This window comes from Frieseomelitta varia, unplaced genomic scaffold (assembly GCF_011392965.1).
Source record: "Frieseomelitta varia isolate USP_RPSP 00005682 unplaced genomic scaffold, Fvar_1.2 scaffold_203, whole genome shotgun sequence".
Taxonomy (NCBI): Eukaryota; Metazoa; Arthropoda; class Insecta; order Hymenoptera; family Apidae; genus Frieseomelitta; species Frieseomelitta varia.
Window position 1 is genome coordinate 275,906 of NW_025109784.1, and position 18,009 is coordinate 293,914.

Consider the following 18,009-nt stretch of genomic DNA (forward strand, 5'->3'; position numbering starts at 1 on the left):
TCTCTCTCTCTCTCTCTCTCTCTCTCTCTCTCTCTCTCTCTCTCTCTCTCTCTCTCTCTCTCTCTCTCTCTCTCTGTTTCTGATATCAGAGAGAGAAAACGATATTTGAATCAACAGTGTCGGTATCGGATCGCGTTAATTAGCCAACGTCTGTTAAAAGTGAAAGGGGAAGTGAAACGAAGGACGAAGGGAAAGAGACGAGGGACGCGGAGGATCACTTCCGGAGAAGGAGGGGGAGCGTAAAGACGTTGTAAAGTCGCGTCGGATTGGCTGTGCCTTTAACATGCTTTCAACCCAAAGTTACATACATTCGCGATTAAAAGGGAAGTAGTACTTTCGAGTTGCTAGGGGAGAGAGGTCGTCGCCGGGCCTCTCGAATCGGCGCGCTTTCTTGGCACGTTCTCATATGCGGGCTTTCATGCGAACGTTACGACTATTGCAGTCTGGGGAGTTTCGAGCGAGAATTAGCTCGGCGCGATTAAGCTTACAGCCCCCGGATCGAGATAATCGTTAGCGCCAAGTGATTTAGATACGGCTGCCGTCGCCGTGGAAAACTTTGTACGTAGCCGCGGCGCCGTTCTTAATCCTGCCGGCAGTATTATCGCGAGACAATAGACGCACGCTGAAATTTCTTTTCCTACGTAGGATACTAGCCTACCTACTAGCAGGAGATGGACATTTTTCCACGGTTAATAATTTCGTGGTCCGCCAATTTCAGTTGCGCCAGGACCGAGCCGGTGAAATGGAGCGTATACTTTCGCAGTCAGATTTTTATTGTTTTTATCTTTGCAAAAGTGTCAGATTTCCGCTTCTTTCGTAGAACTGCGAGACATGGATGAACGAATGATCGATAAAGAAATATTCAATGGATAGTCGATAAGAGAAAATATTGCGAAATAAAGCGTTAACTCGTTCTTTAATAATGGGTGGATCGAAAGGTTGACCCACGTGGCTGTAACAGGGATATTTTCGAGGGATCGCTTGTGCTAGTTTATTGCCATAAGCTCCGTTTGTTTAACGGGTAATCATGGACTGGAACGAATTCAACAATAAATACGCTATTTCAACAGCAAATAGCGCGGATCTGATACGGTTTATTGGTAGCGATATAATTTGCTTAATGGCGACTCTGCGTCGGGGCGTTCGTAATGTAGGGAACGTTGGAAGGGGAGCTGGTTATTTTATACAGCGCGTGATTGATGGAAAATTTCTAGGGAAAATAGCGCGGAACGAGTGGAACGCAGAAGCAGATACAAAGTTGCGCGGTGGTGAATGATGAACCGGCGGGTGACGTGTGCAATAAAATTATAAAGCTACCGTCGCGCAATCCGTGGGATTAGAAGTTGCATTTTGAAAGGCACATTCACTTGGAGAGTGAGTTTCATTTTTAGCCCAGGCTCGCGGAGTCTTTTTACCATTACGTTCCTGGAAATACGTTGTGGATAATGATTGACGTATTTGGGACAAGATGCTCGAATTTCCAGCATCGAGTCGCCCGATCGGTAGAAATAGAATTATACAGTTTCAGACCGAGTAGAGAATCGTGAGTGATAGTTTTTCACACGTGTCCTCAATTCGCACGTCAAATTCTCGCGACAAATTGAACCGAGCGATCAAGTGATTTCGTTTGTACTACATACACAGAGACACCGGGCCGAGAGGTGAATGTAATCGGAAGATCTCGACAGAGCGATCATTCTTTTGGGAAAAGTTTGCGGAGGCAAGGGGTAAACCACCCCGGTTTATGAAGACGTTGGCGATCTTATTTCTGACGAAAGCCGGTCCGTACCCTCGGACCGGATGGATTTTGAGTGCATTAAAGATGGAGGCAATATCGGCGATGGGATTATCTTTGGACGAGCGATATCACGGACGAAAATACTCCCGTTGCAGTCGAACGGAGCGAACAGTCCGTCGCAGTACCGTGTCCGAGGATTAAGCGAGAATTACCTTGGATTCCGGGCTCTCGAATTCCGTCCACTTAATCCTGTTTCTGTCGGTCTACGTATACGCGGGCAACTTGAATGCCATTTTCTTGTTCGTAATTCTTTACCGGTTAATCTTAAATCCTCTGTTAATTGCGTCGTTGTAAGTGGGGGACGCGGAGCGGCGCTACATCCTCGGTGAAACTTTCCCTTTTTTTTTTGCTTTTTCTTCTCTGTCGTCTTGTTTGCTCGTTCCCTTGCTGCGTTTCGAGGAATGAATAACGAGGCTCGCACTAACTTGCTTCGAAATTGTTTTCACGCCGGCTGTCGATTATTTATCCGCGGCGAACCAAGTGGAAATTTAGCGCAATTTTTAGGATAATAAAATTCTCGAGTTGCACGATTGTTTGTTTTTCTCTGCGAGAGATCGATCTTTCTCCTCGAGGAAAATTCGGGGTAGACAATTTTCAGTGGAATTCGGAGGACCGGGCAATTAAGCTCGGCTCGATGAACAAGCCGACCTGACGGATATTTTTGTTTTGCAGGTGAGGCTGCGCTGAAACGACACGTGCTCCAGGGATGCGAGAAATCGCCGGCCCATTAGAGTCGCGATCCCGTGAGGCAAGCGTTGCCGAGCGAAGCGTAAAACGAAGCGTATCCACCAGAAACCATAAGAGAATGCGATCCCCGGGAACGCTGGAGGGATAATAAAGCAGAGTCTTTCTTAAAACCAGCCGGGTCACGGACGAACTTCCACCGTAGGATCCTCGAATAAATATGATGAGTTGGGTGATCCACGAGATTTTACGAGCCACCGTTCCAACCAGAACACGCGAGATAAACGCGAGGGATCTTTGATCGCCACGTTTCGCATGGAACGGGAACCAGCTCTCGGCCAGAATCAACTTGGTCCATGAATGATCGAAAAAGTGGCGATCTGTTGATACCGGGCGCCGCGAACGCTTCAACGATAACCAAACGAAGAATAACAACGAGACAGTTGTCGAGCCTGTTCGTGATTCTGGTCGATCGTTTCGTTCGTGAAACGTAACGTAAGATTCGTTAATCGATCGTTCTCGACGGCGAAGAAGAAACCACAGAAGAGGCGTGACCCAGTTCTCGTCGGTTTCATTTGGAGAACACCGCACGATTCCCCCTTATCTTGGCCGATTTCCATTCCCGGCGCACGAACGTCCCCGTCGTTTCGCGTCCCGCCACGTCGCGTACGTAAAAATATAACGAGCGCGGCTTATGGGTCACGACGGGGGATGGGAAAGGGTGAAAGGGAAGCGGATGGATCTGCTCGGAGGCCGCGCGATATAGCCGCGCCTTCGGCCGGTATAATCTCATAAAACCTGCAGGGGAGTCCATCTACGTGAGCGGTAAAGCCGTCGACGACGTCTCGGCCCTCGGAATTGGTACATCGAGCATTCGTCCCAGCCACTTTCGACAGTTGCGGCCCGTTGTATTTCACGCGACAGACGAGTGCCGCTCGTTCGGTGAACCCATTCCACTTTCTCTTGAACGAATTCCACTTTCTCGGTCACCGTGCGGTTCCCGAGTCTACGATCGCGAACGTTACTTCTCGATCGATTCTTTATAAAGTGACGCGAGCCATTTCAACGATCGATGAACCACGGAATCTCACGTCGGAAGAAGAAGTGAGAGAACCATCGTGCGATTTAAACTCTCCAAAGATCCATTATCATTCACATTTCACTTTACTATATACAGATTTTCCAAACGTTGCCCAAAGTTTTTCTACGCGTAGTCTCCGAAGGATAAAATATCCCAGAGGAAAGAGGCTTGTCTCGTCGTAGTTATGTTCGATGCATTCTTCGTTGTACGTTGTCTGAGCTGTACGTTGTTCGAGTGAACGAAGGATGGATCAGGTGCACGTGAAATCGTCGAGATCGACCTCGAGGAGCAATCCGGCGAAAATGGCGTGCGAGAAGGCGAGCAGACGGCTCAGGACGATTCTGGTGAAGGCGTCCCGTCTTGGCGTCTCGACGACAGAAGTTGCCAAGTTACCCAGCGCCAAGAAGCTCATCCCGCAGAGAGATCACGGATGGAAGTTGGCGGTGTTCCTCCTGGTGATGTTCGGCGGCGGCGTGATCGTCGCGCTAGCCTGCACAGCGAGGAAAGGCTGCTCGAAGCTGGAGGAAATCGTGAGTAATATATTAATCCTAATCGGGAACCGTCCGAGTCGGTTCAGTTTTAATCGTCCTGTTTAGTGAAATGAAAAATTTCTGCGATTCTTGGTGACGATCCTGTATTTTAATATCTTTTTAAATTTCCAAACTGATGTCTTCGATTGGCAATTTCCTTTGTTTGGCGAGAACATCGGTTTCCAATCCGACGCGATTAAGAATTTTCCTACAAAATTCATAGATATGAAACATATCAGTCGAATGTTGTAACTAATGTGGAATTAATTTGAGCGTCGCTCGACGAGCGTAGAATGTATTTAGCGTAGAAAAATGGTGAAAAAGGAAATTGAATTCAAATATTTATACTGCCTGACCTTGTTCAAGCTGTTTTTACTGTTTCAATAATTCCCCGCTTGGAAAATGTGCTCCCGTAATTAATTCCATTCAAATATTTACGGGACACATTTTCATATCTTATGCATGGCACCGATGAACATTCGCTGACGCTCTTGTGATATTTCGCGAATTATTCGTCCTCGTTCCACCCAGCGATAACAGCAGCGTATAAAAATTTTGTCGGCCGATAATTTTTCGCTGAAAAACGGCCGAAATATATCCACGCGAAGTTTTTATCGTTTTACGTTTTACGTTGCGGAGAATTTATTCGCAAAAATGTCCCATGTCGACGCTCGTCCGACTAAATTAGTATTATTTTAACACGCTCGAAGAAAATCTTCGACGAACAAGAGAAAGAACCGACAAGATAGAACGGCCCTTACCCTTTCCTTTTAAACGAAATGGCATATCTTTCTCATCCCTTTCTTTTTCTATAATGGAGGACCTTCAAATGAGTTACTGGACCTACGAGAGAGAAAGAGAGCAGGGTAATTGAAGGCCGTTTTAAATCCCTTTGTTACGAGGCAACGTTATACATATTGATGAGGCGAATTAGGCGCGTACGGTTACACGAATGTCCGTAAACGAGAAAAAGTTGCAGGATAACGCGCGCGTAAGTGCAGGGGGATTTGAAAGTATAGTGGCGTGTTGCGCGTAGAGCTGTGTACAAAGAGATCTGGAAATGGCCTTCGATGATCTGCATTCATAAATCGTCGCGCTCGTCCGAGAGAGAGGATCTCTTTTTCTCACGCAGCGGGACGAGTAAAGTAGAAAACCAGAAAAAGAAAAAAAAGAAAAAAAAGAAAAGAAAAGAAAAGAAAACAGAGAAAGAGAAAGAAAGAAAAGAGTAAAGTGCACGCTTCATTTCAATTATTATCGAGTAAATATCTTCTCGGATCCTCGTCGTCGTCGACGTCGGAGCGGAAAGCATTTTGCATTTGGGGGAAACTCGGAAAACCGCGAGCGCGACAAATGGCCACTCTTCCAAATCTACTGCGTACTTTATTCCCCTAATATCTGTTTTCAATCCTCGCTCCGCGCCGGCGACGCTACACTTTGTCAGGTTGCCCCGCGGGAACAACATGATAAAACTATATTCTCGTGCAAAGCGTCCCGATAGATCCGGATCAAACTCCGCGGAGTGCTCTCCGTCATCCTATCGAAGCGACTTGCCACTTGTCTGACTACGCACTGTCGTATTCCACTGTCGCGGACACAGCGGCCGCGTGACGACGCGTGGAAACGAGAGGGGACGCGCGATTAAACGCGGTGGAGTGCTATACTAGTGCTAAAACTTTGCAGTTAGTAGTTGTCCAGCGACGGGGGAGATGGGACGTGCATGCGCGAGATATCGACTGGCGTGTCGGTGCCAAGGGAGGAGAGAAAGGAAAAGGGCGAGAAAGTAAAGCGTCGGGACGGTGGAGGTGGAGAGATAGAGAGAAAGTCATTGAACGGAATGTCTGGCTGGTGTGCAAGAAACTAGTACGACGAGAGGGAACGGTAGAGAGAGAGAGAGAGAAAGAGAATGGTAACGGGAAGGGTAGCAGGGAGATGGAGTGAAACGGAGCGAGAGAGCCGTGTTAACGATGTTTCGTGTAGAGAGAGGAGACCGGGCGCTGAAATTACAGATCAAGGGGTTTCTAAACAATTACGCTGTCGGCAGGAGGTCAGGCCGAACAGCGTGAGGTTAGAGGTTACGGCTCGCAGGAGCCGAGGCTTGCGGCCTGCGGCTGGTTGCGGACGAGGGTCGAGGCTAACAGGAAGTGCTCTCTCGCCGCTGCCGGCCAATGGCCGGGGTGGCTACATCGGTGACTGGCTAGAGAAACGGAGCGGCGCTCTCTCCTATCCTCTGATATTCCCTCGGGTACCGGTCGGGTTCCATTGTCCCTTCGGGGCCAAAGAGAGATAGATACACGTCCAAGTGTGGGGGAGAATTTCCGAGGGCAAGGATAAGAGTGGATGGTAAGGTTTTAGCGGGTGTGGTAACCGGCAGCCGGGTGTGTTGCGAGAGAGGTTTGAGCGAACAACCTTCCCAACGAACAGCGTTTCCACGGCTTCCACCGTGGGGAAAGCCTGTACACACAGTGTTGTACGCGTGGATCGATCGGTCGCAATAACCGCAACTTGGAAAGTTCGTCTCTCTTTGAATGGTCGACAGGATTGGTAGCGATTTTCACTGACGTGGCACGAAGTCGGCCCCGTGATCATCGGGGCTAACCGGCTGATTGCCGATCAGAAACATCGCCGGCGGCCAATCTCAAACCAAACCGTCGTTCCCCGAACGCGTTAGCCGAGCCGAACCGAACCTAGGCAATCCCCTTTCTCCTCCGTCAGAGTCGTGTGTCCTCTCTCTCTCTCTCTCTCTCTCTCTCTCTCTCTCTCTCTCTCTCTCTCGCTCCATCTATTCATCCTTGACTCCTTTAACCTCTCCACTTACACCACCCGTTACCTCGGTACCTGCCGCTGGTCGGTCGTGCGAGCCTGGTTCCTTGAACTCGATTCCGGGGCCCTTGACTACTACTACTACTACTTCGGGCCATGGAACCGGGACCAGGAAGCACGACCGAGGGCCCCTTTGATGTTGGCGAGCAGATCGGTCTCTCGGCCATTGCTTATATAAAGCTTGTTAACGCTATCTCACTGCACGGCTGATAGACGCGCATGTATATTCGGTTAGACGAGCCGAGATACGGGACACCGGCGGAGATGGAGCGTGAAATTCAAAGTAGCACCGATATCTCTCTCTCTCTCTCTCTCTCTCTCTCGTCATAGCTGACCGAGTGAGGTATTCTCTCTCAGTTCGAAGGAACTATGTATGTACCAACTAGCGGAAAAAATCGCCAGTATTCCAGTACACCGCGGTTTAACGGACTCTCTTTCCTCCCCTCCTTGATACCCTTGGTCCGTTGTGTAACTAACGTGTCAAAGGGACTGGAAAGATGATGGAAAAGAAGAAAGCGGCACGCTGCAATGCCGTAAATTAATCGACTCTCGCTTCATCACCGTCTACCACAGATATACAGTGTACGTTGTAACGTGAAAGAAAGTGGAAACGCGAGAGACGAGACAACATATTGCCACCCGTCTGATTGTGAGACGAGGGAAACGTGTGTGTGAGAATATACGACAAGCGAAGATAGAAAAATTGCCAGGATCGAAAAGCCAGAGAAAAAGGCTGAAAGAACGGAGGAGGGCAAACGAAACAATAGACTGGAGTAAAACTGGACCTGGCCAGGACCGTGTCCAGACCAGCGGCGCAGGTTCGCAGATTCGACGGTGAAAATGCACCGTCTACGCCGTCAAATCCCATCACGGGGACGGCATAAATTTCTCCGGCGGCTGACCCCTCCCTTTTCATTCCCTGCGCTCGCCTAGCCCTATAGATACGGCTCCTCGCAATGTCACGACTCGCTCGCCGTTCCCGCAGCGCCGTGTCACACGGAGCCGCACAGAGCGGACATTTATGATTCCGTTCGTTCCTCATCATGCGTGGAGAACGCGCCGTTCCACGCTCCGCACATACGCGGGCACATTGGCCAGCACACGAGCTCGTGTGAACGCGTCGTGTACCCGAAATTCTGGTCACGCTGACTCGATCGCAATAATTTCCAGAGACTCGAGCATCGAAACAAAACCTCCCCGCTCGGCCCCGAGGGAATAGCAGAGCGTACGTAGATGTGTACGTATATGTATATATATATATATTTTTTTTTTTTTAATTGGACCTGACCGAGCGAAAAATTTGCAACGCGAACACCGTGGCTGAATATCGCGGCCAAACGAGAGAGAATGTTCTGTAAGCATTAGTTCGAAACAGGTTTAATTTGGCGAAAAGGCTCGGCCTGGAATAATACACCGAGGCCGATCGTTCAACGTATTCGTTGAAACTAAATAAACCATCCGGTCGATTTGTTTCAACGTTTTTTTCACACGTTCGGTTTTAATCGTTCGCGGTCTCGATCACTGTTTCACCTCGTCGATGGAATTTGTCAAGTGCTGGTCGATGGATTTCCTTTCTCGAAATCCTTCTCCAAAGTCTCGGAAATCGAAAGGCTCGAAGTTACGGAAAGAAAAATACGAGTGCCAAGGCGTTCGACGGACGGTACTCTCTCTCTCTCTCTCTCTCTCTCTCTCTCTCTCTCTCTCTCTCTCTCTCTCTCTCCCCCACTTTCTCGCGATTTATGTTTGTGTTTCGACGTTGAACGACACTCGGTCTCACGAAGGAAATTCCCTTTCTCTCTCTCTCTCTCTCTCTCTCTGAATGATACTCGAATTAACTCTTTAAGCGACAGGAGTGGATATATCCCGAAGAAGTAGGTTTTTCATACGACAGATCGAGCAGATATATCCATCACTGTCTTTATTTGTTTGGAGAAGGGAACGTGATTGCCCGTTCGAGTGAGATTTTCTCTGTCGTTCACTCTGTCGTCGATGGAAGCTTTCTCGACAGCTCGCCCACCGCCACTCGACCACCGTCGAGTATAAAAAAAAAGCTGTCACGAATTCCTGTCTCGAATATTTTCGGAACGACGAGATTCGAAATTAATATTCTAATTGGAAACTCGGCGCATCGAATTCGTCTGGCATTTAATCCGTTGTTGCTGTTCAATTCGGGGAGAGGGAATGTGACAGGTGGTGCTCGTCGTTTGTCTTTTTCGCTGACACTTTAGTAAATTGCGTTGCGAGATCCGCGTCGAAAATATCGATTCGCGTCTTTGGACTTTGATTCAGAATCAACGAAATTGTACTCTGGTTTCTTTAGCGCGAGATTACGTTGTTTGAAAGCCATTTTTCAGAGGTCGAAATCGAATCAGAGCCGAAAGAAATCATTATGGATGCTCATCGACCGACGAAAAGTCAACTCTCGCCCTGCCCTCTGCGTTAAGTCCATAATGATGAATTACACGAGCCGGCGTTGTGCGTGTGTGAGCGTGTATGTTTGTGTGGACCATGCTATACCGGTACGACTCGTTAGAGAAGACAGGTGGCATCCACGATGTCGGGCATAGTACGCGAATCAACTAGAAATCACCCGATCCGCGGACAGATTCACATAGGCCAGCACAATTTCGAGGTAACCCAGGGGCAGCTGTGTGGGATGTCCGTCAGTAGTGTCAGGAATATGATCCCGGACTGGTCGTCGTATCAGATTTGTCTCTGCGCGCTTTGTAATTAATTAATGCATTGATTTTGGCCTCCGGCCGCGTCATTCGACCTATCTATCCGCTTGAGATTAATCAACGGGGAACGGGGAAAGAAACAGATCGAGCTCGATTTCGAACGAAACGCTCGCTCGTTCGTGTGCGCGTGTGAAACGTTCATCACCGCTGAATTTCCGAATATACTCGCGACAGCGGAGTGACAAATTATTAAACTTGAACTTCATCCACTCCGGGATGAAATGGAAATTTCGTGGATCGCGAACAACGAACGCAAGTGTGGAAAATCTCGTCGCGGAGAGTATTTCTTTTTTTTTTTTTGACACTTAACGAGGAAGCGAGTTATCTTTTCTCTACTTTTCTTCCAGTTCCAGGCACTTTTCAAAGTGTTGAAGAAAAATGCACGCAAAGCGTTTCAAAGCGGGTAGCAAGTTGTTAAACTAGCATCGTTCAAAATTTCGAGAGGTAGTTTATTTTCGTACTTGATATCTGGCCATCTTCGTTAACTCTATTCATCTCATTTACTCGTTTCCTTTTCTTCTGGTCAAATATTTTTGAGAGTACACTATGTTATTTGGAAAACTAACGAACGAATGAAATTATTAAACTGATCATACATTGAGATGAATAAGCGCTTACATTATGCACGGCAAAGGAATAAGTTTACACGACTCAATTCAAGAGTGTACATGTGTAAATTGAGACTGAACAGTATTATAATAAAAACGTGCAAACATTGAAACAGTTGCCGATATTCTATCTGCAGTTGCTCACGTTAGGTGAAACGATAAATTCTACATTAGATCAATTTAGCAAAACATTTTTGACGATAAATTCTATATTAGATCAGTTTAGCAAATTACGTTAAACTAAAAAAAATTTGGAGAGCATGTATCGATAGATACGTTTTTATTGATAGATATGTGAGACCGTATGTACACGTCTTTCGTAGTCAAAGGGCTAAATTGTAAATATACTAGGTCAGTCAAGTGTTAAAATGCCGGCTGTAAATCGATGAAAAACAAAGGAGAATTGCAGACTCGGTCTTGATTGTAAATTTGTCCTGTTTGAACTCGGAGTTTGGAATCGAAGATGGAACGGCACGAAGATAAAATTCGACTGTCAGAGCTCGACCGAGCAGATCGTATAGATACAAACGAAGTTGCAATCGGCCGAGACACATTCGCCGGTGCCGCAGCGATACGAATCAATAGTTGAACTAGTTACAAATTGACATTCAAACAAGAGGCGAACTTGGGTTTTGAACATGACGTAAATCGGTAATAGTGTACATACGTTTTATGCAAGCAATCAGACCTAGTCCGCGCTTGTGTTTGAGAGCAAACGAACATGTGTGCGTGCCTCGTACAGAGTGCCTAACACGCTTCGATTTCCGTTGCTCACGTCCCTATTATTATTATTATTTACGTGTCTCTCTGCGAAAAACTGCTCGATGATAATGCATATCTCGCGTCAGACTCGCGGTTAAACGCGGATCGATTGAAATTAGCCTGGAAAGCGAGGCAAACGCGAGGAAGCCAAAGGTTGTTTCGTTGTTTCGTTGTTTCGCAACGCGGCAGATTACGGCGAGTATCATTAGGAGCAATTTTCCGCCGCTGAACAACGCGGTATTAGACGTTTCACCGTGTAATCGGGGTAACGAGCAATCACTCGACCGGATTAAACAAAATTTCGTGAAGGTTGGTTGGCGCAGCGGCGGGAGTGGCGGGGTAGGAGGAGAGGGGAAACGTCGAGATAGAAACGTAACGAACGAAAATTGGAACACTCGAGCGGCAAAGAAAATCACGTTGAAGCGTGGCGCAAAGGATCGGCACGACCCTGTTTCGTTTCCTGTCACGGTATCGAGAGGAGGTCGACATGACGATAGCGCGCCCCGACTGCTGCTCGACGCTAGAAAAACGAATGCAAATGGGAGGAACGCTTTCGAACGAAGCCACGTCGATCCGATTACCGTTGCGACCCGCGTGGACGGGTGTCACCGGCCATTAGTGGGAACTCGAATTTCAAATCCCGTTTCCGTGATTACCGCGCCGGAAACGAGTTCGTGAAAGAACAGAAAAGAAAAGAAAAGAAAAGAAAAGAAGAAAAACACCAGAGAGAGAGAGAGAGAGAGAGAGAGAGAGAAAAAGTGGTCGAAGGGAAAGCGACGGATCCGTGACAGCTGCTGATCATTCCGAGGGATCCTTACTGTCGGCGATCAGAAAGTCTGGCCCCGGGAATATCAATTTGTCCGCGGCATTACCGACCAGAGAGTTTCATGCCACGTGACTTTAATCGCGGTTCGGGATTATCAATCCAGGAGGAGGGAGGAAAGTTTTTGGTCGCTCTGTCAGAAGCCGGCGTCCTACCCCGGCGCAACGACGATAATAAGTCGTTGAGCGATCTGAATGAAAGGGAGAGCAATTTCGAAGTTGTACCTCGATCGGATGCCTGGTCGTGTCTCTCTCGTCTCTCGCCCCGGCTGTCGCGGATGACGGAAAAGGTTTCTCGCAGGTCGGGGTGGTGGGACTCGGATGGAAGTTGACACGGGAAGTTAACTTACGGGATCGTTCGTCGATGATTTTATCTCCGGCGATTAATCCGTCTTTGACCTTACGATCCCCCTTTGACCCTTCCCTCGACGGCTCCGAACGACGAAGAACGATGTTTGCTCGTCAAGTCGATGCAATTTAAAATTCCACGTAGATTGACGCTACCGGACGGGATCGGGATGGGTCGGGGGTTGAGATCCGATTGGATATCAGATGGAAACTCGAAAGCGAAACGATGCCGCCCGCAAAGATTGCGAGTGGAAAAGAAACGCGACGGCGGGCCAGACAATCGAAAGCTTCGCCCGCTGCCGGTGAAAAAACTAGCATCGCCGCGAAAAAACGCAATCTCCATTTCAACAAATCGAGGTGGCCTATCATCGAGCTAGACCCATCCATCCATCCATCCATCCAGCCATCCAGCCATCCATCCATCCATCCATCACGCATCGAGTCGAAATCAAAATCCACCGCGGCATCGCTCGGTATCGCGGCTATAACACCGAACGATGATCCTATAGCGAACAGCGTTAGCGGCAGTGCAGTGTTCCGCGATAATGTCGAGCCTCGTGACATAAAAGGTGGCAGAAGGGAAAGCAAAGAGGAGCGGCGGTAGAGAGGCGGAAAGAAGGAGTGTAAATAGAAAACGAGAGAGAAAGAGAGAGAGAGATAGGGCGAGAGTGCGAAAGAGTAGGGAGGGGAGAGAGAGAGAGAGAGAGAGAGAGAAAGAGAGAGGAATTGGTGAAAGAGCGAGCGAAAGCTGGCAGAAGGGGTTAGGTTGGTCGGATGGGTGGTGGGTGGGTGGTGGATGGGCGCTAGAGCGTAACCTGATATAGCTGCCAGCAAGCTGCCGTAGACCGGTATCGCGTCCTCCTTCCGTTCCTCCCTTCCCTGAGCCGATGTCCCACCGTCAAGCTTCCACCCTTCTTTGCCTCTGCTCTTGGTCTGACTGCACACGCTTCCCAGAGAGATGCACGGTTACCCAGGAATATTCCCAACGTAAATGCAGCATCGATGTTTTCTCAGCGTCGAGGCCTCTAGACGATTCTTCTCTTCTTTTACCTCGCCTCCTCTCTCTCTCTCTCTCTCTCTCACTCTAACTCTCACTCTCTCGTATTCTTCTCATTCTTCTTTCGATTTGCTCTCCTCTCTCTCTCTCTCTCTCTCTCTCTCTCTCTCTCTTCGGGTTCGGCACCGACGACTTTTTATTCGCTAATCTCGAATACAGCAGCTGTTACAACCAGCAGGCAGCCTGATGGGGTGACTGCTCGATATTCGCTCGAGACAATCCTTCGACCTTTGATCTTAGGGCGTAGGCGTAGCGAGCCCGAACTCTGGAATCGAATATCGTTCTGGAATCGGTACGGTTCTCTGTCTCGGTTGTATCGTCGGTCTCGGCAGAAATTTGAAGGGAGATGGAACTTTCTGATTACGTAACACAGCGGCGCGGTGGTGGGAATAAGCTACGCCACTCTGCGGCAGAGTTTCGGCGAAAGCAAGCCGCAAAAATCGTATCGGAAGATACCGCTACGTCTCTACGATCGTATTCCACCGCCATTTCTCTTAGTCGGTATTGTTTTCCGAATGGTAAAGCGCGACCGAGTTCCGCCCGTCCGACATCTTCGACGTTCAAAAATTCATCGTGTTCCCGTTCCGCGACTCTTCCCAGCTTAAAACGATCTTCGGGCTTTTGTCTTGAAATTATATTCGCCCCTTTCGAACAATCGAAGAAGTTGGTTGAGAATCAGAATTGATCGCTCGAGTTCTCTTTTAAATCCCCACTTGAGGAAAATGTTACTTCGTAAGGCGAATAAGGTGAAGAACAAACAGCGAAATAGCGAAAGCAATCTGTCAGCGCTAATTGCGAGATATACTCAGAGTCGCCACACATTTTCTGCGAACGATGTCGACTCGCAGCGCGCACCAGCTGATGCGAAGGCTGCAGGTTATGCGCGCGCCATCTCCTTTTTGTTCCCCGGTTGTTTCGCCGAGATTCGTCGTCGGAATTCATCGCCGACGCGCGGAAGACAAACGCGGCAAACAGAATTACCCCCTCCCCCGTTCGCGATGAATTATTAAACGCGTATTCGCGATGCATTCTTAATTAAAGTCGCTGTGATTCGCCGCGTCGCGCGGAATGCCGACGGCCGACTTGCCGCGCATCGGAGATTATAAATTTTAATTGAAAACGAACATTGTACTCTCTGCGCGGCGCGTTGAAAGGATCCGGGCAACGCTCGATTTGTCGCGGCATTCTTTTCTTTTTCTTTTTTTTTCCGCCGCCGCGGCCGAAAGAAAATCGCGTATTCGCGGTTTCGCGGAGCGTTTATTTATTTATAACCGGCTTCAATAAAAACGAAAGACCCGGTGCCAGATGAGAGCGAAATATTTTCCCTCTTTCGTATACTATATATATGTATATACATTTCCAGTTCTATGTAACGGGCTTTCTCACGCGATTGCTTTATCGCGAGAAACGGTTTTTAATTAAAGTTAAGTACTATTTACGATATAACCTGCAACATTTTTAAAAAGCGCAAAAGCCATTCGGCCTGCAGAACCAACTCCGCGGTGTTTAACACTTCTATCCCCTCCCGTATAAACGCGACGATAGAAGTAATCCTGTATCATTAATCAACGCCTAGCAAATTACTTCGTTGAACGAAATTAAACGATTTTGTTTAATAATCTCTCCCACTCTGCCCCCCCCCCCCTGGTGGAGATTAGGGATGAAAATTAATTTCCATTTAACAACGCCGTGCCGGCGAGTCGAGGTTCGATCGAGTTTCATTTTCGATATTCGCGCCTGTTGTGTTTCCACGCTTGTATTCTTTTCCGCGGAATTGGAGCGCGCCGCCGGTTCCGCGAGTCACGCGTAGCAGCAGCCACTCGAACAAGCGGAATTCCTTGTCGATCGACGGCGCGGGAATCGAGGGGGAGAAACAGAGGCGGCTCTATTAACTCCCTCTCCGTCCCCCGTGCGCCGGTTAATTAGCCCCGGCCTCGTCGATACTCGTTATAAACCGTTCTTACCGATATCGCGTAGCTTCCGAACGACACCATTACCAAAGTTCAGCAACGGTTTTGTCCGGCGTTCACCGGCGGAACTTGAGAACTCCATTATCCTCCGCGGGCCGCTGCGGGCATTCCCGAAAACCCGAGCAACACCATGACCGAGATCCTCCGGGAATAGGTAGCGAAGCGGAGCGGTGGCGTGCCTAAACGGCCTTGAACTCCATTAGACACCGGAATCCGGAGTATCAGAGTCACTTTTTACACGTCCGCATTCTCCGCTGTGCCATAACCGCGCAACGCGAGGCTAACGCAGGGTGATGCTACGCAGTGGCCCGGCAATTAGAACGACGTAGATATTCGTCGGGGCGTTAATGTTGCTTGTAACGTGTGTTTATCGCAGTCTTTAATGGGTTACCGTGATTACGCTGCCGGGACTGTTGCCGCAAATCGAATCCCGAGAAAGAAGAAGGCTGTTCCGTTTTCTCTTTCTCGAGTGGACGAACTAGAATAGATGGATACAGCGGTGGTGTTCCTCGAGGTTTGATAACGGCGATTACGAGTTTGATCACTTGGACGATGGCGGTGTAAAGTTGAAACGATTCGTTAGAAATCTTGGGAGCGGTGTAAAACTTCCAAGCACCGTGATTACACGAGTGTTTGGGACAGGAGGAAGGGGTGTTATCTCGCAGATAATCCATTACGATCGTCTTGTGATTTTTTTTCGAAAGACGACTTTTCGAGTCGTAACGCGCGTTGCAGTCCAGATGTGCAGATTTTCCAGGGGGAAAAATGTACGAGATGATTTGCGTGCGTAGTGTCAGCCGTTGACTCGCTAAATTCACGGTGATTCGAAACTTCTATCGGAAGACCGACAACGAAGATGGTAGAGGAGAGAGAAATCGTATCGCGTCCGGTGTCGGATTCCATAGGTTCGCGCAATTATTCCCTGAATAATAAAATCACACGCAAAATTAATTCCTCCGGGGCAGGCGTATTCTAGCTCGCGGCTCGGCGGCTCGTTAATCGCCGGGACCCCGTTCTGTTTTCATCCCATTAAAATTACATCCCCAGCCGAGGAATTTATAACGCAACGAGAGTTTCGCCGGGCTGACGCGCGCCGGTCGATTCGCGCCGGTGCACTGAGCCTATCTTTTACGATCATCAATCACCCTCGCCAGGAAATCAACAGCGCCTCGAGAAGACCCTTGTGTGCCTCGACATTCTCTTCAATCGAGAACCTTGCGAAAGTCCGAGAAGCTACTCTCTCTCTCCTTCTCATACACACACATACACGAGCAGAGAATTTTAAACGCTGCGAAAGTCTCGAACGAACGATCACCTCGTCTTTCGCGTCTTTCACGCTTCGATGGTTCCGTTCAGAAACCCTCGGTTGGTCGTCGGAAGAGGAGGAGACTAAAGCCATTGGAGAGGTCCTCTTTCCACGTCGGGGAGGCCATCAGCAGCGATTCCTCGCTCGCGAGCCCTCCGAGATCCTAATCGTCCGCGATTCGTTAATCCCCTCGAGGAATATCGTGGAAGCGTCGCGCTAGGTGAAACATCCGATTCCCTGTCGGTCTATCGATATTCCTGTAAAAATACTGCTTTCGTCGAGCGTGGGGTGGCAGCTTGTCGCTGCTCAGCCGTCCATAGGCGATAAAACGACGAGACGAGCGTGGCGGACAATTTCGTTTTCGCCTGACGAGAGTTCCAAACGAGCCCGGTAACAGCATCGGTGCCAACAGCAGCCAGCATCGAGCCGATCTACCTAGGATCTGGCAGCAGCTGCAGCACGGTCGCCCGTGACTGCAGCTGCATCGAGGTCGACCGTATGGAGGATAGAAAGAGAGAGAGGAGAGCACGCGACCAGAGAAAGAAAGAGAGAGAACGAAAGAGAGAGGGAGGGTGCGAGAAAGGGTGAAAGAGGAGGGGAAAGCGCGGGGGGAGGGGAAAGGGTTCTTGCATCCGGCAGGGTGCAAGTGCTGACGTGGAGCAGCATGCACGTATTGCAAAATAGAGGCAGAGAACGGCTGATGCAGAGTAAAGGGCGGTGCGCGCCGATGGAAGAGAGAAGCTTGGCCGATGCGCCAGCCGTGCAACCTGCCACGTGGACCGACCGTTTTAAAGAGCTTGTATCGAAATTCATTTTGGATCCACGGGCCCCGGCTGTCCGAGAGATTGCTCATTTCCAGTCGTTCTCTCTCTCTCTCTCTCTCTCTCTCTGTGTGTGTGTGTGTGTGTCGTGCATCTGCAATTTATACTTCTATCTTGGAGCGCGCGGCCATCGTCGTTGGCCAGTCTGGTTATTAGAATATTTGGAACTCCCAACGTGACGCGTAATTCGACCACGCCGAGTTATTATTAAAATTTTTAATCGTACGCTTTTATTTACAGAATGCTCGCGACCGTTCTGGCTCCCGTAGCGAAGGATCGAGCATTTTTCCACGTGCGGGCGCTTTAACGGGTCATTGCGTCATCGACGTTCGAGAGTGGGACTTGTTTCACAGCTGAGACTTTCGGAAACACGATCGTGTTTTTTTTCTACCTTCGAGCGGCGCTAATCTATAGAGATTCGTACGTTCAAATGCGAATTCGAGTGCCACTTTCAACGACAAAAAAACTGATCATCCAATCTGAAAAAGTACCGCTTGAATTCGTCGAACTTTCTGCATTAAAATTAAAAAAGAGAAAAGAAAAATGTAACCCGATCTGACGAATAATTCCCGAGATAAAAATTCCAAGGTGCGGCGCGATTTTGCAAAAAAAAAAAAAAAGAAAAAAGAAACGGGAGAAAATTCGATAGCCATCTATTTTTCAA

At 48.7% G+C, this 18,009-nt stretch overlaps 1 protein-coding gene across 2 annotated transcripts in view; it reads left to right on the plus strand.

The window, feature by feature from the left end:
- LOC122526914 overlaps positions 1–18,009 on the plus strand; it is a 50,019-nt gene that overhangs the window by 15,741 nt on the left and 16,269 nt on the right. Inside the window, exons 2-3 of one of the 2 annotated variants that reach the window (XM_043650569.1) lie at positions 2,471–4,093; positions 17,586–17,921. In XM_043650569.1, coding sequence (XP_043506504.1) covers positions 3,809–4,093; positions 17,586–17,702 — 402 coding nt within the window. In that variant the 5' untranslated portion in view covers positions 2,471–3,808 and the 3' untranslated portion in view covers positions 17,703–17,921. Of the gene's footprint in view, positions 1–2,470; positions 4,094–17,585; positions 17,922–18,009 lie in introns of those variants that run through there. The other variant, XM_043650570.1, reaches the window with a different exon arrangement.